Raw genomic sequence first — 22,965 nt, forward strand, 5'->3', positions numbered from 1 at the left:
TTGTAAGTTCTCACAAGCAGAGGTGACTTTTTTGCTATAATTATTGTATCAATTTAAACGTTGTTACTTATGACTGTTGTGTATGAGCTGCTAAACTGCAAAGAGGTGCGGAATATGATGACGCTATATAAATAAAGATTATTATTATTATAGCGAGAGCATAAATGGAAAAGTGACATCCTGTACCATACTCCAGAGCTGCACTCACTATTCTGCTGCTGCAGTCACTGTGTACATACATTACATTACTGATCCTGATTTACATCCTATATTATATTCCAGAGCTGCACTCACTATTCTGCTGGTGCAGTCACTGTGTACATACATTACATTACTGATCCTGAGTTACATCCTATATTATACTCCAGAGCTGCACGCACTATTCTGCTGGTGCAGTCACTGTGTACATACATTACATTACTGATCCTGAGTTACATCCTGTATTATACTACAAAGCTGCACTCACTATTCTGCTGGTGCAGTCACTGTGCTCATACATTACATTACTGATCCGGAGTTACATCCTGTATTATACTGCAGAGCTGCACTCTATTCTGCTGGTGCAGTCACTGTGTATATACATTACTGATCCTGAGTTACATCCTGTATTATACTCCAGAGCTGCACTCACTATTCTGCTGGTGCAGTCACTGTGTTCATACATTACATTACTGATCCCGAGTTACATCCTGTATTATACTGCAGAGCTGCACTCTATTCTGCTGGTGCAGTCACTGTGTATATACATTACTGATCCTGAGTTACATCCTGTATTATACTCCAGAGCTGCACTCACTATTCTGCTGGTGCAGTCACTGTGTACATACATTACTGATCCTGAGTTACATCCTGTATTATACCCCAGAGCTGCACTCACTATTCTGCTGGTGCAGTCACTGTGTACATACATTAGATTACTGATCCTGAGTTACACCCTGTATTATACTCCAGAGCTGCACTCACTATTCTGCTGGTGCAGACACTGTGTACAAACATTACATTACTGATCCTGAGTTACATCCTGTATTATATCCCAGAGCTGCACACACTATTCTGCTGGTGCAGTCACTGTGTACATGCATTACATTACTGATCCTGTACTGGTTGGAGGAGGTGCAGCTCTGTGGACCCCTATTTCTCAGGATCAATGGGGTCTCGGAGGTCCGATGAGGACACTAAGGTGTGAAAGCCTCTATAATTGGACGTCGGCACCTTTCATCCACTCCGGATTTCGCCTATTATCATTTTCATGACCTCCGCTTGCTGCCAGTGAATTGCTCACTATAGTTATACACTGATACCTCCGGGCCAAGAACACTCGATACCGTCACAGCAGATGTGTCTGCAAATATTTGCAGAGTTGGCGGGAATGTCTGGACGGGCCTGCGGGCCGATGCCGCTTATCAGGACGTGCTGCGTGGGGGCAGGATGCGCCGTGTCGTCCCCCCACCCCAGACTTACATTAATGATACAGGTGTCCGGGCTCTGCTGTCGGCTGAGGACATAAACCTGATTTTGGGTCATATACCCTGCCAGGAGCTCAGGATGTTCCAGGGGCCGGCACCGCATGTTCCCGGGTCAATCCTAAGAGGGATCAGCGGTGCCAGGAGCCGCGGATTATCGAATCTACCTCCCGGCGAGAACAATGCCGTATTCAGGAAGTTTGGATATTTCCGGAAGGGCGACATAAGCTCGGGGTGAGACTTGACGACTGGATAATACCGCAATATGATGGCATAAATTATCCCAATTTGGGACTGGGACCCCTTGCAAACATGACGACAACCCCTATCCAATGAGGCACAAAAGTTCCGAACTTGAAAATACCCCTTTAAGAAAAGTTTGTTTAAAAACTTTTGCAACTTTCTAACTCATTTTATGGTTCTATTTCTCGCCATTTATAAAATCTCTGCTTGCTGTCACCTGTGCAGGTCTCGCCACTGAGGGTTTGTTACAATGTATCAAGCAGAGGATCGCATATTAGATAGAAGTGTAACAAACCCTCAGCTGCGAGACGCATTAGGAGTATTTGGCCTCCGCAGCCTCCATTCGTTAATGGGAAGCGGTCACAAAGCTAAAACAAAAAGTTTTCTGGAAAGTTGTAGAACTTATTACTCGGCAGCCAATCAGGAATCTCGCGTACTGCTGGCGTCATGGCGGCCATCGCTGAGCGGTTCTGCCAGTAGTAGGCATGTGACAGCTGATGTCACCGATTGGCTGCAGTGATCACATGACACTTAAGGGCATGGAAACGCACGGATGCTCGCGTTTTTCTTTTTTTAGAATTTTAGAACATCGGCTGCTCCTAATTTTTTTTTTTGGACGGCCGGTAAACCCCTTTAAGTGAAATTTAAAGGGTCAGGTGCAGGGGACTTAAACGAGTGCAGGTCAGATAATGTTTGATTGGGGCTCGGATGAAGATGCCTTCACATAACTGTGGGAAAAACCCGACTAACACCCCGATGATGCAAAAGTACCGGCGGCCCCGCCACTTCTGCAAACAAAAGAAAGTCAACGAGAGCGCCGGCGCACGCCCCCGACCTTCACACCGCACACAATACGCAAGAATTTCACCAAGGTTAAATAAACAGAAGCAGCGGACTAAGCCATGAAACTGCATGAAAGAGCAAATATTGCAAAATTCTGCCTCCAGGCGGCAGGGTCAGGACTGGGGGGGGGGGGACTACAAGTCCCAGCAACCACCCTTCACCTGCATACATCATATATGGTATCTACAAGGCCGAGACGACCCCGGCAAGACCCTTCTGCGCTCCGCCGCGAAAATGACAGGGGCACTACCATCCTGAGGAGGGGGGGGGGGGCTGTCCTCTAGGACCACCATGGAGGACAGGACAGCGGCGTCCCAGCCGGCCAAGATTAAAGGGTCCACAACCCTGACTGGCCCTTAACTGATAGATATACATAGTTAATGAGTTAACGTGGGCATGTCCCTTTAAGGAATCACAAATATAATCTATGGAGGGGGCACTGAGATGACCCAAAATAGCAGATTAAAGGGGGTTGTCTTATGCGGAGACCCCTCCAGGTGGCGGACTTAAAGGGGCGGTGTCCCCAATACTGCATGTGAGGGGTCATCACTAATCAGGCCAGTGTTATTTTATGCCCCCACAGACTAATTAATCAACCGCTTACCTATAAAAGGCGAGGCGTCGGGGCAGTACGGCAGCAGGTCGTCCCGCACGGTCTGCCTGGAGATCAGACTGAGGTTGGCGTAGATGTCGCCGGGGAAAGAAAGGTTCTGTGCGTTCAGCAGCGCCAGAGAGTGGGGTCCGTTTTTATAAAAAATTCCGAAGAAATACGCCACCCGCTTCCGGTAACCTTCTCTGTACAGCAGCGCCATCACCACCAGCTGGACGCAGAGGAACAGCATCAAGTACCTGATCTTGGCGATCACCATCATTCCAGAGGAAAAAAAAAAAAAACACCAAAAAATATACACAACCACCCTCCCCCGGTCCACGTGTCTTCTCCGGATTATAGTCTTGCGAGTAGCAAGTTTCTACTCGTCTCCCGATGGGAAAAGAGAAGAAGAGGTGTCATCTCTCCTCACCGGGCCGCGGCATGCCGAGATGGGGAAATCTTCAAAAAAAAGCACTAAAAAGGGTGCAAAAATTTTGGAAGAGTGCAAAAAAAGAAAAAAATATATAAGGGTAAGGCACATGAGCTACGGTCCGCTCTTTGGAGGTCCCTGTCGATTCATAGGGATCCAGGGCTGCAGAGGAACATGTTCAGATGTCGGCTCCTGCAAGAAATTAAGCAAATGCATGTTAGACAAGTGGGGCTGGGAGTTTGGAGGGGGGAAGGGGGTCGAGATGTGTTTTTTTGGGGAGGAAGAGGCGATGATGGACGCCAAGAATCACCTGAATGCTGGATGCAGCCTGATCCCCGAGCTTGTGGCAATCACTAGGAAGTGAAGCCCAAACTGAGAGGAGAGGGAGGCGAGGAGGAGAGGGAGGAGTGGTGCCAGCAATTAGGCAACTAGTGGGGAGGGAGCGGGGCCCGAGCACAAAAAGCTGAAGAACAAAAGCTAAATCCCTGCGGCGAAAGAACGAAATAGGCTGACGCGTTTCATACTGCATGGCTGCTTAAAGGGGGTTTGCATCCTTGTGACGGGGGGGGGGGCCGTGGGGCTGTTCAGAAGGTCTGACCTGTACCACCTGTTAGACCCGACGAGCTCGACCACAGGGGAAAAGGGGGCGCAATTACAACCTGCAGGATAGAACACCGGCCACATAAGCACAAAAAGTTTTCTAAAAAAGTTCTACAACTTTTCGATACACATTGGCCTCAATTCAACATTCCGCTTGCACTTTTGGAATTGTTTTTTTTTTGTTTGTTTATTATGTTTGTGTTGCAATTTCTTATGGCCATTTTATTTATTTTTTTTTTTTTTAGGTTTGTTCGATGACATTGGGGGTACGGATTTCATTATCCAAATTTTTTTTGACCAATTCATCAATTGAGACCATTTAAAACAAACAAAAAAAAGGGGCAAATTGTTTCTGGGTTTGTAGCACAGAATTTGGCTCATGAATCTTGAGCAAAATCAAAAGTTACATTTGTGTCTTTTAAAAGCAAAAAGTCATATATAAAAAGTTGGAAAAATTTGAGCAAAAATTTCAGGTGTAGATAAAATCCCTCCATGAGGGGGGTTGGGGGGGGGGGGGGACTGGAGAACATTTGTGCTAGTAATAATGTGCTATTTTTATTTATTTTATTATTTATTTTATAAGTCGCAATTGAATTAGCTGCAAACATCAGGGGGGGAAAGAAAAAAAAACAACCCACGACCACAATGAAATATGTTGGCGCTTTATAAATAAAATTATTTAAATTAATGGCCATCAAAAACACAAAAAATATATATAGAGAGAAAAAAAAAATAGCTAAAAAAATGTGCAAATGCAAAAATGAATATGTGAATAGTTCTACTCTCTGACAGCAAGCAGAGATGGCGACGAATTCAAATGAAGATTATTAGGAAGTTGTAAAGGTGACTGCAGCTGGAGATTCGGGTTCATAGAGCAAAATGTAAAACGGCACAATGTAAATAAAAGAGGATAAAATCCGGATTGGGGGAGGGGTGGCGTCTATTAATTGTAAGATAAAGGAGGTGGGGTGTGACTTGGTCCCCCACCCAATGGATTCTTATTTAAATAGCTGGAGTGTAATACTACAGTCAACCACTAGTGGCCACTGCAGGGAGGACCACTTTTTGCTCTTTGTTCATGGTGCAACGCCAAATGTAACACATCACCTCCGGTTATTCGACCGGCTGCAGTTTGTGAGGGTCTCGGCCACGTGGACCCCACGTGTCGGCTTTCTCGTGGTGGAAGATGATCTATTATTTAGGAATTTATCAAGAAGTAGCAAAGGGTCACAAAACTGCAAATTACCTGCTAAACTGTTCTTGGCCGAGCGGAGCTGAACAATGGCAGCGTGCGGCCGTGCCAGGTATTCAGTGTCACCTGCCAGATGGGATCGTGTGATACACCGAGGAGGAAGAGAAAGTGCCAGACACATCAGTAATGACTTCATCAGATCCGCCAAAAAGGAGGAAATAACGGCACAGACAATGAGATTGAGCACGATGAGGAAGGAACAGCAGCCGGGGGCACAAAGTGACTAAAGACCCTAAAAAACTATTAAAGGCTGCTGGATGAGAAGCCGAAGCTTAGGACCCTCGAAATACCGCCGGTGACACGAGCGTCGCTGGAAAGCCAGAAAAGAAGGAGCCGAGGGAGATAATGGGGTAGAAGTCTGTGTAGGAAGGAAGGTTTTGGCGGTGTCCTCACAAGAGTTTTTCAAAGAGTTACAAAGAAAGAAAGTTACATCAAGAAACTTATTTTGAGAGCGGAGGAGGCAGGGACCAGTGCCGGGAAGCATCGGTGGCAGCATGGACCAGTGCCGGGAAGTAGCGGGGGGGGGGGGGGGGGTGTCGTAATGGACCAGTGCCGGAAAGCAGCGGAGGGCGACAGGGGCCAGTTCCGGGAAGCATCGGTGGCAGCATGGACCAGTGCCGGGAAGTAGCGGGGGGGGGGGGGGTCGTAATGGACCAGTGCCGGAAAGCAGCGGAGGGCGACAGGGACCAGTGCCGGGAAGCATCGGTGGCAGCATGGACCAGTGCCGGGAAGTAGCGGGGGGGGGCGGCAGGGGCCAGGGCCGGGAGGCAGCGGAGGCGACAGGGACCAGGGCCGGGAGGCGACAGGGACCAGGGCCGGGAGGCGACAGGGACCAGGGCCGGGAGGCGACAGGGACCAGGGCCGGGAGGCGACAGGGACCAGGGCCGGGAGGCGACAGGGACCAGGGCCGGGAGGCGACAGGGACCAGGGCCGGGAGGCGACAGGGACCAGGGCCGGGAGGCGACAGGGACCAGGGCCGGGAGGCGACAGGGACCAGGGCCGGGAGGCGACAGGGACCAGGGCCGGGAGGCGACAGGGACCAGGGCCGGGAGGCGACAGGGACCAGGGCCGGGAGGCGACAGGGACCAGGGCCGGGAGGCGACAGGGACCAGGGCCGGGAGGCGACAGGGACCAGGGCCGGGAGGCGACAGGGACCAGGGCCGGGAGGCGACAGGGACCAGGGCCGGGAGGCGACAGGGACCAGGGCCGGGAGGCGACAGGGACCAGGGCCGGGAGGCGACAGGGACCAGGGCCGGGAGGCGACAGGGACCAGGGCCGGGAGGCGACAGGGACCAGGGCCGGGAGGCGACAGGGACCAGGGCCGGGAGGCGACAGGGACCAGGGCCGGGAGGCGACAGGGACCAGGGCCGGGAGGCGACAGGGACCAGGGCCGGGAGGCGACAGGGACCAGGGCCGGGAGGCGACAGGGACCAGGGCCGGGAGGCGACAGGGACCAGGGCCGGGAGGCGACAGGGACCAGGGCCGGGAGGCGACAGGGACCAGGGCCGGGAGGCGACAGGGACCAGGGCCGGGAGGCGACAGGGACCAGGGCCGGGAGGCGACAGGGACCAGGGCCGGGAGGCGACAGGGACCAGGGCCGGGAGGCGACAGGGACCAGGGCCGGGAGGCGACAGGGACCAGGGCCGGGAGGCGACAGGGACCAGGGCCGGGAGGCGACAGGGACCAGGGCCGGGAGGCGACAGGGACCAGGGCCGGGAGGCGACAGGGACCAGGGCCGGGAGGCGACAGGGACCAGGGCCGGGAGGCGACAGGGACCAGGGCCGGGAGGCGACAGGGACCAGGGCCGGGAGGCGACAGGGACCAGGGCCGGGAGGCGACAGGGACCAGGGCCGGGAGGCGACAGGGACCAGGGCCGGGAGGCGACAGGGACCAGGGCCGGGAGGCGACAGGGACCAGGGCCGGGAGGCGACAGGGACCAGGGCCGGGAGGCGACAGGGACCAGGGCCGGGAGGCGACAGGGACCAGGGCCGGGAGGCGACAGGGACCAGGGCCGGGAGGCGACAGGGACCAGGGCCGGGAGGCGACAGGGACCAGGGCCGGGAGGCGACAGGGACCAGGGCCGGGAGGCGACAGGGACCAGGGCCGGGAGGCGACAGGGACCAGGGCCGGGAGGCGACAGGGACCAGGGCCGGGAGGCAGCGGAGGCGACAGGGACCAGGGCCGGGAAGCAGCGGAGGCGACAGGGACCAGGGCCGGGAAGCAGCGGAGGCGACAGGGACCAGGGCCGGGAAGCAGCGGAGGCGACAGGGACCAGGGCCGGGAAGCAGCGGAGGCGACAGGGACCAGGGCCGGGAAGCAGCGGAGGCGACAGGGACCAGGGCCGGGAAGAAGCGGGGCGACAGGGACCAGTGCCGGAAAGCAGCAGGGGGCAACGGGGACCAGCTGAGGCGACAGGGACCAGTGCCGGGAAGCAGCAGGGGCGACAGGGACCAGTGCCGGAAGCAATGGAGGCGACAGGGGCCAGTGCTGGGAAGCAGAGGAGGCGACAGGGACCAGTGCTGGGAAGAAGCGGGGGTGACAGGGACCAGTGCCGGAAAGCAGCAGGGGGCAACGGGCAACGGGGACCAGCGGAGGCGACAGGGACCAGTGCCGGAAAGCAGCGGGGGGCGACGGGGACCAGTGCCGGAAAGCAGCGGGGGGCGACGGGGACCAGTGCCGGAAAGCAGCGGGGGGCGACGGGGACCAGTGCCGGAAAGCAGCGGGGGGCGACGGGGACCAGTGCCGGAAAGCAGCGGGGGGCGACGGGGACCAGTGCCGGAAAGCAGCGGGGGGCGACGGGGACCAGTGCCGGAAAGCAGCGGGGGGCGACGGGGACCAGTGCCGGAAAGCAGCGGGGGGCGATGGGGACCAGTGCCGGAAAGCAGCGGGGGGCGACGGGGACCAGTGCCGGAAAGCAGCGGGGGGCGACGGGGACCAGTGCCGGAAAGCAGCGGGGGGCGACGGGGACCAGTGCCGGAAAGCAGCGGGGGGCGACGGGGACCAGCGGAGGCAACAGGGGCCAGTGCCGGGAAGCAGTGGGGGCGACAAGGCTAAAGGTACCGTCACACTAAACGATATCGCTAGCGATCCGTGACGTTGCAGCGTCCTGGATAGCGATATCGTTGTGTTTGACACGCAGCAGCGATCAGGATCCTGCTGTGATATCGCTGGTCGTTGAATAAAGTTCAGAACTTTATTTGGTCGTCAGATCGCCGTGTATCGTTGTGTTTGACAGCAAAAGCAACGATACCAGCGATGTTTTACAATGGTAACCAGGGTAAATATCGGATTACTAAGCGCAGGGCCGCGCTTAGTAACCCGATGTTTACCCTGGTTACCAGTGTAAAATGTAAAAAAACAAACAGTACATACTCACCCTCTGATGTCTGTCACACGTCCCTCGCCGTCCGCTTCCTGCACTGACTGTGAGCTCCGGCCGGCCGCAAAGTGAAAGTACAGCACAGCGGTGACGTCACCGCTCTGCTGTTAGGGCCGGCGCTCAGTCAGTGCAGGAAGCGGACGGCGAGGGACGTGAAGGTGAGTATGTAGTGTTTGTTTTTTTACATTTTACACTGGTAACCAGGGTAAACATCTGGTTACTAAGCGCGGCCCTGCGCTTAGCAACCCGATGTTTACCCTGGTTACCCAGGGACCTCGGCATCGTTGGTCGCTGGAGAGCTGTCTGTGTGACAGCTCTCCAGCGACCAAACAGCGACGCTGCAGCGATCGGCATCGTTGTCTGTATCGCTGCAGCGTCGCTTAGTGTGACGGTACCTTAAGTGTCAGGTCAAGTGCTTTTTAAATCCTGTATTAATGACCTTGTGGAAGGATTGCGAGCCTCAGCTTTCACCGAAGACACAAAAGTTTGTATGATAAAAATGGAGGTAGACGTATAATAAAACAGAACAACTCTGATAAGACAGATGTAGAGTAACGCACGGCGGACGGAGTAATTGTATTGATGGATGTACCGATATTGGAAATATACTCGGGACTACAGAACGGGAGAAGGACAGGAGATTCTGGCTACAATAAACTAAGCAGCACTCAATGTCAGGCTGCAGCTGCAAAAGCAAATAAAATATGAGGGTGTATAGAAAGATAAAATCCCAAGGTCAAAATATGTTATTATCCTTCTATAAATCAATTGTGACATCTTTAAAAGGGGATCCAGTTTTGGGCTCCACATTTTGCAATGGATATTCGAAAGCTTGAGTCAGTTCACAGGCGGCAAACAGATCATTATCTGGGGTGGATGGAGTCTCCTATAATAAGGGGTTAGAAGAGTTGGGCTTGTTCAGCTCAGAGGTGATCTAAGGGTACCGTCACACAGTACCATTTACATCGCTACGACGGCACGATTCGTGACGTCGCAGCGATCGTATGATTATCGCTCCAGCGTCGTAGACTGCGGTCACACTGTGCAATCACGGCGCTGGAGCGATGCCGAAGTCCCCGGGTAACCAGGGTAAACATCGGGTTACTAAGCGCAGGGCCGCGCTTAGTAACCCGATGTTTACCGTGGTTACCAGCGTAAAAGTAAAAAAAAAAAAAACCGTACATGCTCACCATCTGATGTCCGTCAGGTCCCTCGCCGTCTGCTTCCTGCTCTCACTGAGATCCGGCCGTACAGTGAGAGCAGAGCACAGCGGCGACGTCACCGCTGTGATCTGCTCTCACTTTCCGGCCGGCAGACAGTAAGAGCGGAAAGCAGACGGCAAGGGACCTGACGGGCATCAGATGGTGAGCATGTACGGTTTTTTTTTTTTTACTTTTACGCTGGTAACCACGGTAAACATCGGGTTACTAAGCGCGGCCCTGCGCTTAGTAACCCGATGTTTACCCTGGTTACCAGCGAACGCATCGCTGGATCGCTGTCACACACAACGATCCAGCGATGACAGCGGGAGATCCAGCGACGAAATAAAGTTTCAAACGATGTGCTACGACGTACGATTCTCAGCTGGGTGCCTGATCGCAGTAGCGTGTCAGACACTGCGAGATCGTAACGATATCGCTACAACGTCACGAATCGTGCCGTCGTAGCGATGAAAATGCCACTGTGTGACGGTACCCTAAGTTCTATGTTAGAATACAAAGACCTGGCCCAATATTAATTCCTCTCAAGGAGCAGGGGGGAAAAGTGCTGATATCAAAGGGTTCTTTGCAGTTAGAGCATTCACACTGGAATACGTGACCACGAAAAGTAATACCGCTAGACACCGTATCGTAAATTATAAAAGGGCCAGATACGATTCTCACAACAAATGGTATTGTGGGTTATGAGTAATCCAGAGCTAGAAAATTAATAAACTTGTTGAAAAAGGATGAACTTGATTTATGAAGCGATGACACAGAGCGAGGACTCACTATATACAGATATGCACTGCTACTGCAACCTCAGCACACACAATGAGGCGGTATTATAGCAGTTATATTCCTGTATATAGGGGCAGTATTATAGTAGTTATATTCTTGTACATAGGGGCAGTATTATAGTAGTTATATTCTTGTACATAGGAGCAGTATTATTATAGTTATATTCTTGTACATAGGAGCAGTATTATAGTAGCTATATTCTTGTACATAGGAGCAGTATTACAGTAGTTATATTCTTGTATGTAGGGGGCAGTATTATAGTAGTTATATTCTTGTACATAGGAGCAGTATTATAGTAGTTATATTCTTGTATGTAGGGGGCAGTATTATAGTAGTATCTGTCCCTGTGATGCAGGGACGTGTCCGGTCTTCCAGACTGACAAATACTCTGTATGATAGATCTGGGGGAAATATTCATAGAAGCCCCTTTAAATATGGCATTTGGGAATGTGATTTGTCTAAGAAACAATCCCTTTGATAAATCACAATGTCTTTTTTAATCAGAATTTAACCCTGAAGAGGTCATCGAGCAAATACTTTAAAGGGAACCTGTCACCTGAATTTGGTGGGACCAGTTTTGGGTCATATGGGCGGGGTTTTCGGGTGTTTGATTCACCCTTTCCTTACCCGCTGGCTGCATGCTGGCCGCAATATTGGATTGAAGTTCATTCTCTGTCCTCCAGAGTACACGCCTGCGCAAGGCAATATTGCGCTGGCGTGTACTCCTGAGGACAGAGAATGAACTTCAATCCAATATTGCGGCCAGCATGCAGCCAGCGGGTAAGGAAAGGGTGAATCAAACACCCGAAAACCCCGCCCATATGACCCAAAACCGGTCCCGCCAAATTCAGGTGACAGGTTCCCTTTAATTTCAGCCATTTAACCATCGTGGGTTTATTATCATGGCGACACGGGTTGGCTGGTGGTCCGGGGATGTATCTGTGAGCTAAATATGGCATCACAAGTCTCTCTTCTGTCCTGACAGTTTGTTACAATGTATCAGTGTGGACTGTAAGGGCCCCTTCACACTGGTCGATTCTGCTACGATTACGACGCATTTGCGTCATATTCGACATCGCAGTACGAGCTCGTAGCCAGCGGTCACACTCTACGATGTTAACGCTTTTTCTGACGTAGTTGCGATGTGAACGTCACGCGTCGCAATCGTACGCTACCCTTCACACCGCCATAGTCCTACGACTCCGAGCGTGACGTATTACCAGCATGGGCGTGCTAAAACGTCACGCCCAATCAGGAGACAGGTATGCGGAAGCCCAACCCACGTAGTCGCATTACGAGCTCGTATGACCGCCGTCACATACTACGATTTCGACCGCCACAGCGAGACATTTACGACGAAAGAAAGTTCTGCTCTTTCTTTCACATCGTACGATGCTGGGCTGCGTCGCAAATCGTAACGCCATGTCACACTTTGCAACCTCGGAACGAGGACGGATAAACGTCACAAATCGAACGCTCGTTCAGACTTTGATTGCACAGTGTGAAGGGGCCCTAAAAGTATCCAATCCTGGCTGTCACAGTTGGATAGCTTTGTGTTCCAATTATCCACAGGCCCCTCATGCACAAGCCTCGGGGGTCACACATGGCTCTCTGGCACATCTGCAGCACAGAGCTTCAGGTTTAATATGGGAGGAGGAGGTGGAAGACAAAGGGCAGTAATATCACATGCTACCAGCTGGAAGAAACCGCTCACTTAAAGGAACAGTAAAAGGCAGACTATCCGCCCTTTATTTGCAATATAACAGAATGCTACATCTATTGTTCCCTGTTATCAGCAGCTTTATTGTACCTGGGAAAGGTAACAATGGAGGCGATTGCCTCTTCTCAGGGCTGACTGTTGAGCATTTCCATGTTCCTAGTGAAGTGCTTAAGAGGTTTTTCCGAAAAGCGGGGAGATGAATAACGTCAGTGGCGCGGCCTCATCCTCCCTGTGCTAGAGATGTACTAACGAGCCACTTTGCTCGTTAGCTCCAGGCTTGTTATATATTCATGATATTGACCGGCAGCAGCAATTAGTAGCAGTGATGACCACATCCTGGGTTTCCACCTAAGCACCTCACTAAGGAAACAGCCGCGTCAATAAAGCTTAATCATAACCTAAAAGGAAAGTTCTGCTTCTTTATAACATCCACACTAATTAGAGGACCTGAAATATGTTGTTTTTTTATACACCCGGTATAAAAGCCGCCGTTCTCCTGAATCCGGCGATGTTTCTCTCTCGTTCCTGCGCCTCTTCTTTCCCGAGATATGGGCTCCTTTTCTCAGTAGTCTTTTTTACTAGGTGGGCGTGGTCTTAAGCTCTTCCCATTTGGCTAAATAAACTACATTTTTTTTTTAAATACATAGAATATGGGGCGATATCTCAGGAATGGGAAGGCGCAGGAGGAAAAGGAAAACATCGCCGGATAAAGAAAAAAAATACATATTTATGTCCCGTGACGGGTCCTCTGCTTGCTCTAAATGAAGGGAAATATTCTCAAGGTGGTTGAAACGGGCTATCCAGATCATGTCCAGGTCACATGCGGCTTTATTACAATGTCGCACTGCTCTCTCCTGTAAGGAGCCATGACTATGTTCGCTGGCTGGGATGATTCTATTCACTGACAACAAGCAGTGGGGAAACATAACCCCGCTCCATGCAGGCCCGTTAATGTGCCCTCACCAACTCATGAGAACTAGGGAATTGCCATTCATGCATCTCCCTGATCCGCGGCCTCAGGCCATTACAGCCCCGTCTCTACGGTTCACAGCAGTTTTACCTTTATTTCCGTGACCTATTACTAAACATTCAGGAGGAACAGGTAGAACCAGAAGGATTAAGAGCCTTTATATCATCAGCTAGGACAAAGAAGGACCGATCCCAGACCACAGGACTCGGGGCCCGCACCCAGATGTCTCCAGGCAGATCACAGGTCTCCAGCTGATACCAACAGGTCAAACAAGAACAAAGGTGAAGAAAAATCAGGATTTTCCCCACCATGAAGTCATTGCACCTCAGGCAACAATGGAAGCCATCAGGTTACTAAAGACCTGGGAACACAATGATGCTGTAAGCGCCGGCGCAGCATAAATAGCAATTCCTAAACCAGATCCATTTCTAGTGTTTATTACCTACAGCAGTGATGCCATTCAGGATTCCTATCTACAGGCTTTAGCGCTACGGAGTGCAACCTTGTTCTTCTGGTCATGAATAGACATGGCTACTCTTAGTTCGCACTTGTTCACACCACTTTACTGATTTCGAAGGGACAGTCAGTCTTTTCCTATTTCTAGAGACATTACATCGTCCAGGCCAGAACCTAGCAGCCCCACACGACCGGCCACGGCCCCACACGACCGGCCACGGCCCCACACGACCGGCCACTAGAGCTCTCCATGTGCAGATATCAGAAGGCACCGATCACATCTGGTCCGCAGAGCACAGAGCGCTCAGAAGTCATCACAACTAATAACGTCAGACTGCAGCAATCACAGATCATTATTACTAATTAAATGTTTCTACTACAGCAAGTAATACAGTACTAGTACCCCAGAGCTGCACTCACTATTCTGCTGGTGCAGTCACTGTGTACATACATTACACTACTGATCCTGAGTTACCTCCTGTATTATTCTCCAGAGCTGCACTCACTATTCTGCTGCTGCAGTCACTGTGTACATACATTACTGATCCTGAGTTACCTCCTGTATTATATCCCAGAGCTGTACTCAATATTCTGCTGGTGCAGTCACTGTGTACATACATTACATTACTGATCCTGAGTTACATCCTGTATTATACTCCAGAGCTGCACTCACTATTCTGCTGGTTGACCCCTCCTAGCCTCAGCTGGTCACAGCATGGTGGGTGCCGTCCATCTGGAAGGAGCAGGATGTCGGTGGTGCGGATCGCTCGCACGTACTGAGCGGAGGAGGTGGCGCAGCACAGCGTGTGCCCATGACTTCCATCACCCGCCCTCAGGCTCCTGTAATGCACGGTGCCAGGAGCAGAGGAAATGAGAATATTACCGGTCCGGACTCGGGGGACATCTGGCAGCCACGGGTGACGCAGAGCGCGGATCCTCTATCTGCAGAGTCCTGGGAATAGCACATAGAGACGGGGACACAACTGACAAGTCAATACCGGTATCGTACAAGTGCAGGAATGGCTTTTCCCATAGATGTCGCCCTCTTAAAGGGAACTTAAGGTCAGTGCATGTGATTTTTACCTTTAAGGGCAATGGGCGGATGATCGCCCCCTTTAGTGCCTGGCAGGGGTGGCAGCCGCGTTCAGAGACTGATAACTGCAGGACACTAGAGCGCACACGGCCGCTGTATATACATATAAACATTGGGTCTGTAGACAAAACTCTGTGTCCTCACGGGAGACGCCTGGAACCGGTCGACTAGAAGGAGACCCACCGGAGGGCTGGAGACGCCGAACACTATAATCCAAGCTCCTGGGGTCAGACAGCAAGAAAATCCATTCCCCATGCTTTACACTGCTTGCTTCGCTTGCTTAAAGTGACCTCAACGTAAGAAAAATTATGGACTAGAAAGAATCAAAGCTCTAATCAGGAATGGCAAAGAAGAGGAGTCGCTCTAAGGGTGGGTTTCAAGGGATTTTCTAGAAGAAGAAAAAAAAAAAAACATGGCTGCTTTCTTCCAAAACAGCGCCACCTGTGTCTTCAGGTTGTGAACGGTATTGCAGCTCATCCCATTCACCTCAATTGAGCAGCCATTTTTTATACCCCCGGGACAACCCCTTTAAAACAAATAAAAAAATGGAGGAGGATCGAACTATGTGCCCGCTCATCATCCATTTAGAGGAGGTTGTAGATATTTTTTTCTAAACTTAGATTTAGAAAAAAATCAGGTCTTTAAAGCAAAGCTGCAGGGTAAAGCATAGTGGACGGATGCTCTTGTTACAGCTTGGACCTAGTGGTCGGCACGATGATTTATTAAAAGTGGGCAAATGCTGCAAACCAGGAACAGCCAGGAAACGCTCTGAGGCACGCCACGCCGGGGGAGAGCTTGCCTCATCTTCAAGTCCAAGCTCGCCTGCGCTCTCGGCACGTTCGGCAGAGGCATCATGGCAGCAGTCGGGCTGGAATTGTAAGCGGTTGCACAAGAGCTGCACATCGCTCCGGTGTTAAAGAGACGGTTAACTTGTGTCAATGAAGCAATCGCTGCGGAATTTTCACATTTCACAGCGCCGCTCTTGTCCGGTGGCCGGATCAGGTACTGCAGTTTGGTTGTAACACATCAAAGATCGTTGTTTTTTACCGAAAAGTAGCTTTTTTATTTTCCTAATATTAGTGATGAAAAAAAAAAGTTGCATCAAACCAAACTTCATAAAATTACTGCAAAATGAGGCTGCAGAAAAAAAAAAAATGAATAATTGTTGTTCCGCTTAGGGGTTAAAAAATGTAAGACTTATCACAAATTTGTTTTTATCATATTCAGATAACCAGTGCATGCTGGGTAACGGACAAAAAGATAAGAAAGAAAGTAAAAAAAACCCAAAATAAACAGACGGCGCTACACAAGACTCCGATCGATGGCGCATTCTTATCTCCATGGAGTGCAGTCGAGTCTACAAGTTCATCAGTTACACAGAGATCTCTGGCAGCCAACACAGATCTATAGAGAAATCAATGAGCGCCGCCGCGACAGGAGGGACGCTGCTGCCACCGAGAAGGAGCCAAGCCGCGTCGCGCCAGGCGCGAAACCAAAACCGCCAGGATGTGGAGGGCAATTAAAATAAGGCTGAACTACCTTGTACCTTATAGGACAGGAAGAGTTGTCATGGGGGCATTGAATTATACCGATGCGTTTCATGTGTCGCTAGAGCAGGGTCTAAGAGGGCTGGAAACATCCGAGAGGTTCCCTATGAAAGCGATCACTAATGGGACAAGGAACGATCAGGCCAACCCCCTCCATCATACAGTCTGGTCTAAAATGCGTTTCGGGGCATCTTTTAAAAAAAACAAAAACAAAACAAAACCAAGGAATTGCACTAGATACAGTGATGAGAATAAGTGTAACGATGATTTGAACTTTTGCCTTCCAGGCTCCATATCCCACCATCGAGAGTGAGACCACCATCATTTCATAGACATCTTGGCAATCTCACACATAAATGTGACTTGTAACTACGTAGCATATGATCAGTTACGCAGATTCTCGTCACGTCACTGCATGGCCACCGATTTGCTCCTACAAATGATAAATTACTTACCGGTAATTTGATTTTCTCTATACCCAAGACAGCACCAGAGAGAGTAGGATCTGCCCCTATCACTGGACAAGAAGCCAAGCGCACAAAGTAAGAAGACACAAAAGGAGTCAAGTAAGAGTCGCCCCCAATCAATCATCGTTATTCCGGTTATTAATTATACAGTCACTAAAGATCATTCTTCATTGCGAGAAGAGAAGATTGAGAACCACCATCAACCATAAGCCAGAGGGAGGGAAAATCAGTGTGCCGTCAAGGGTGTCAGAACAATCAAAGTACCGGTAAGTAATTATCATTTTTCTCCTTGCCCATGACAGAAGATGATGAAGGATCTCTCTAATAGGGAGGGAGGACCCCTGAAAGATCTTACACCTGAAGAAAGATCCCCAGAATGACAAAGGGCTTCCAGAAACCAGCAGGAATAGTTAGTACTTTGTTTTATCCCTTAGGATGTAACGTCAAGTCTTCATATGGTACTGGTCAAATCTCAGATGGTGTTAAGCTCTGGTCTGGGTAGAATGGCTCCATCGTCATCATTTCCAGAGACTCCATTTCCAGTAGTGAAGCTTTGAACCAGAAGTGAAATCAGGCCTACAAGGCAGCTGGTTAACCAGGCAAAAGTCACGTTCCCCAAAGTTGTACATACCACTGAAAGTCATACACCACCGAAGGCCCCACCAAGTCACGCCGTGAGGCAGAGACAGACGAAAAAAAAAACAGATCAAAGGAGACAGGTTATTCCACAACTATAAAGCAGCCCGAAACCCTTCAGGCAGGCCAAACACAGACCTGAAGTGGTATGTCCACCATGAGACAGAAGGTCAGACTTGAAGTTGTAGGCAAAACACCAGATATGAGGTGGCATGGCACCATGACACAAGGTCATACCCCAGGCGACCAGCCCCACACGTAATAAGAGGCCCGGCCCAAGTCTGCAGGCTCAACACAAAGACCAGAAGCCAGACATGAATAGTCGGCCCCACAAGCAGGATATAAGGCCAATCATTAGTTATGCAGATTCTGGTCATTGTCACTGCTTTGCTCCTTTGAATCCTTCTGGGCTGCTCTTGGTCAGAATCAATCATGGCTCTCCTGAAATCTGATCCCAGGTCTCTTCTACACGTTCCCCATCTTGGTGCACACTGGTCGCCTCACTTGGGTAGGTGTACAGTTAATTTTTCACCTCTCCTCACAGGGGTTGGATTGGGTTGAGGTCTAGGGACTAATCCAGGACCTCTACTTCTTTGTCATTGACCCATTTCTTCACCAATCTTGATGTATTCTTTGGTATCCTTGCTCTGCTGGAACACTAGGTCATCCTTTTCATACCCATAGTACTCGAGAGTACGAAGTAAGTAATCTTGTAGGACACTCACATATAGCTTAGTACTTAGACCACCATCGATCCTGGTCAAGTATCTAACGCCTCTGGCTGTGAAGCATTCTCAGATCATCAGGCTTCCTCCACCGAACATCACAGTTCCTTCACTTTCTCAATCAGTTAGCCTCTATTTCCCATGTTTCTTCCAGACCCTTTGGTACCCATCAGAGCTGTATATTGACTTTCTTCTCATCACTCCAAATTACTGGTTTCCAATCTTCTTCTGTCCACTTTTTGTACTTGTTTGCAAACTCGAGCCGACGATTTTATGATGATATTGAAGTTGAGGCTTCTTCATTTTTTGGGCTACCATTCCAGACTTGTGTAACGCGCGTTGCAGGATACATGCATGGACGTCTGTGATCTCATGATTACGAGCCTCCTCCACTGCCGTGTTATCGCCCAGAACTCATAGATCTTGGGATGACCAGACTTGTTGACTCTGATATTTTGCCTGGAGGTCCACCTTTTGGCTTCTGAATGAATGGATGGACATTTCGTATTCTTCCAGCTGTCATGACGCTCACATGATGCAGTTTGGCAAATTTCTTGGCCATGAGACCACTATCGATGAGCTAGATGATGGACGTTCTCTTTTCTTGGGAAATAGTCTTCATGGCGGCTCCTCGATACCAACCAGTGATGTTTAGGAATCAACCTAATGACCAACTGAGATACTAGGGAATGTGAGAACAGGTAATTTGTTACCAAGACACAATCTTGGAGACAGGAGGAAGAGAAGTGAAATGGCGAAATCATTACTACTCATTACTCTTAGAAAGTGAGCAAAACGCGTCACACCTTTGGTAATACAGAAAGTCACGCAAGAAGAATCAATGAATGCCAGGAGGGTGGAGCACTGAGAAGGTGAAAGGTACAGGCCACCGAGTGTAAAACCTGCTACCAGCACCTACAGGCGCATGACTCGAAACGCGAGGAGTGACGCACAACTTGGCCTAACTGCAGAAAGAATGCGAAACTAGGGAGGTGAATGTCACAGAACAATGAAAGAGGAACTGGAAAGTGCGGAGCGCAATTTTTGTCATTCCTTTGTAGACAGCGTGACGGAAACTGCACCCGGCATGAAGACAGGAGGGTCCGGATGAATCTGCAGGCTCTGGCTGGAGGCGCGATTTCAAACTTGATACCATGTTTACATGGCAGCAGGCGTGACAATGACAAAAGGAAAAACGCACCCGAAGGGAGAATACCCAAGTACCGGGCCGCTCAGGAAATTCTAACCCTCAGGGCGACTTTTAGGTTTCAGTGCAGAATATAACTGCATAAAAAAAGCGGATACCAGGGAGCTCAGAATTGGTAAATATTGCACGGGCAGAAGGGGGCAAGTGCCCATCCGGGTGAAAAAACAGGAAATTATCATATATAGTGAGTGGAAGCTGAGAGCAGAGAAAGGCAGCAGTGCTGGCCGGACACACGGGCACAGAAGTCACCAAAAGGGGTCCTATCATTAGGACAGGAGATCACAAACAAGTCATGTAAAGGGTGAGGAGGGAAGGGACGGACCGGCAGGAACACAGAAAAACCAAGAAGTGGGAACTCTCCACCCACATTACATCTGTGCTGAAAACAGAAGCCCAAATTCACAGGCAGAAAGTGAGAAAAGATAAGACAGGAATGGACAGAAAGTGGGAAACCTGAACACAGGAACGTCTGCAGGACCTACACATGGGCCGCAGAACAGCGAGTGCAGCTCTGGAGCAGAATACAAGATATAGAGCATGTATTGTATGTACACAGTGACTGCACCAGCAGAATAGTGAGTGCAGCTCTGGAGTATAATACAGGATGTAACTCAGGATCAGTAATGTAATGTATGTACGCAGTGACTGTACCAGCAGAATAGTGAGTGCAGCTCTGGGGTATAATACAGGGTGTAACTCAGGATCAGTAATGTAATGTATGTACACAGTGACTGCACCAGCAGAATAGTGAGTGCAGCTCTGGAGTATAAAACAGGATGTAACTCAGGGTCAGTAATGTAATGTATGTACACAGTGACTGCACCAGCAGAATAGTGAGTGCAGCTCTGGAGTATAATACAGGATGTAACTCAGGATCAGTAATGTAATGTATGTACACAGTGACTGCACCAGCAGAATAGTGAGTGCAGCTCTGGAGTGTAATACAGGAGGTAACTCAGGATCAGTAATGTAATGTATGTACACAGTGACTGCACCAGCAGAATAGTGAGTGCAGCTCTGGAGTATAAAACAGGATGTAACTCAGGGTCAGTAATGTAATGTATGTACACAGTGACTGCACCAGCAGAATAGTGAGTGCAGCTCTGGGGTATAATACAGGATGTAACTCAGGATCAGTAATGTAATGTATGTACACAGTGACTGCACCAGCAGAATAGTGAGTGCAGCTCTGGGGTATAATACAGGATGTAACTCAATGTAATGTATGTACACAGTGACTGCACCAGCAGAATAGTGAGTGCAGCTCTGGAGTATAATACAGGAGGTAACTCAGGATCAGTAATGTAATGTATGTACACAGTGACTGCACCAGCAGAATAGTGAGTGCAGCTCTGGGGTATAATACAGGATGTAACTCAATGTAATGTATGTACACAGTGACTGCACCAGCAGAATAGTGAGTGCAGCTCTGGGGTGTAATACAGGATGTGAGCAGACGCTGTAGATTCTGGTGTGTGGAGATTGGGGGTCTCAGTATCCGCTCGGTGTGCGGGGGAGGATGCAGACATGACGGAGTCGGACCCTCGCAGCACAAGGGAGGTCTCTGGGGAGCGGGGTCCATCACACAGTCAGGGCCGGCGTTAGGGCCAGGCAGACTAGGCAGCTGCCTGGGGCCCCCACTCCCTTGGGGGCCCCCAGCATCTACAGCAGAAGCTTCACTGATAATAGCATTATCAGTGAAGCTTCCGAGTAGAGACTGGTTAAGGACCTGTAGTGACATCACGATCAGGTGACCTGCCATGTGACCGTGATGTCACCACAGGCCATGTACTCTGGGAATGTTTGTAGCAGTAAAATAGGAGCCTGCAGTGAAGCACAGGAGCAGCGGCCACTGAACCTCCCCCATCAGCGTGATAGAAGTGCTCATTGGCCAGCGCCCTGTCCTGCTGCACGGAGCCTCTGAGGGGAAGGGAGAGAGACCCAGCACCAGTAACAACCTGAGCCGGCAGATAAGTAAAGAGCACCGTCCCACTGTGTGTGCTGCTCCTGGTGATGATGGCTCCTGTCCTGCTGTCAGCAACTCCTGCTCTTGTCGGCAGTCCCAGCAGAGGAGAGGGCAGAAAGGTGTCTGCTGGGAGCAGGAGGAGCTGCATCTGATAGTGTGCATCATCTCATTCCCTCCAGCATAAAGGTGTGTGTGTGTGTGTGTGTGTGTGTGTGGTGTGTATAGCGTGTGTCATGTGTAGTGTGTGCTTATGTGAATCACATGTATCAAATGAGCATTTGTTGTGCTGCATGTGTGTGCCGTGTATGTGTGTGTGTATAAGTGTGTCTTTGCTTGCCGTGTGTGTGTGTATATGTGTGTGTATGTATGTGTGTATAAATGCGTGCCATGTATGTGTTGTATAAATGCGTGCCATGTATGTGTTGTATAAATGCGTGCCATGTATATATGTGTGTATAAGTGCGTGCCATGCGTGTGTTTATGTGTGTGTAATATATATATATATATATATATATATATATATATATATATATATATATATATATATATATATATATATATATATATATATATATATATATATATATATATATATACATATACACATACACGCTATGTATGTGTGTATGTATAAGAATACTATGTATGTGTCTGTGTATAAGTGCATGCAGGGGCGTAACTACTGCAGTCGCAGCGGTCGCCATTGCGACCGGGCCCCGCAGGTCAGGGGCCCCGGGTTGGCAGGTCAGTACAGGGCCGGACTGGCCATCGGGCACTTCTGGCAGAAGAGCCGGTGCCAGTAGTGGGCCGCTGCACTGTTCCCCCCGCCCCCCCCCAGTGCCGCCGCCGCATCTAACTATACCGGTGTCTATGACACCGATATAGTTGAATGCAATGATGGAGGAGAGAGCGTCACCTGACGCCCCCTCTCCCATCATTCCCCGCTCTGCCAGTACACTGCGGGTGCGCGATGACGTCATATCATCGCGCACCTGCAGTGTCCTGGGCAGACTGCAGCCGCCGGGAGCAGCGCGGGCAAAAGGAAAGGTGAGGAGAGTTTTTTTTTTTTTTTCTTTTTAACTGGACTGTGGGGCCATTATCGGGGGGGGGGGGGGGGGGGAGATGAGATGTGCGGGCTCTGCTGTATATATCCCTGTGCGGGCTCTGCTGTATATATCCCTGTGCGGGCTCTGCTGTATATATCCCTGTGCGGGCTCTGCTGTATATATCCCTGTGCGGGCTCTGCTGTATATATCCCTGTGCGGGCTCTGCTGTATATATCCCTGTGCGGGCTCTGCTGTATATATCCCTGTGCGGGCTCTGCTCTATATACCCCTGTGCGGGCTCTGCTCTATATACCCCTGTGCGGGCTCTGC

The 22,965-nt window shown here is 50.2% G+C and overlaps 1 protein-coding gene across 2 annotated transcripts in view; it reads right to left on the reverse strand.

Moving 5' to 3' along the window:
* Positions 1-22,965, reverse strand: part of LOC143770491 (beta-1,4-galactosyltransferase 3-like) — a 38,530-nt gene that overhangs the window by 12,621 nt on the left and 2,944 nt on the right. Inside the window, exons 1-2 of one of the 2 annotated variants that reach the window (XM_077260163.1) lie at positions 3,882-3,973; positions 3,154-3,763 (exon numbers count right to left, since the gene is read on the reverse strand). In XM_077260163.1, the coding sequence (XP_077116278.1) occupies positions 3,154-3,421 (268 nt within the window). In that variant the 5' untranslated portion in view covers positions 3,422-3,763; positions 3,882-3,973. Of the gene's footprint in view, positions 1-3,153; positions 3,764-3,881; positions 3,974-22,965 lie in introns of those variants that run through there. The other variant, XM_077260162.1, reaches the window with a different exon arrangement.

The sequence above is a fragment of the Ranitomeya variabilis genome, chromosome 4 (genome assembly GCF_051348905.1).
Source record: "Ranitomeya variabilis isolate aRanVar5 chromosome 4, aRanVar5.hap1, whole genome shotgun sequence".
Taxonomy (NCBI): Eukaryota; Metazoa; Chordata; class Amphibia; order Anura; family Dendrobatidae; genus Ranitomeya; species Ranitomeya variabilis.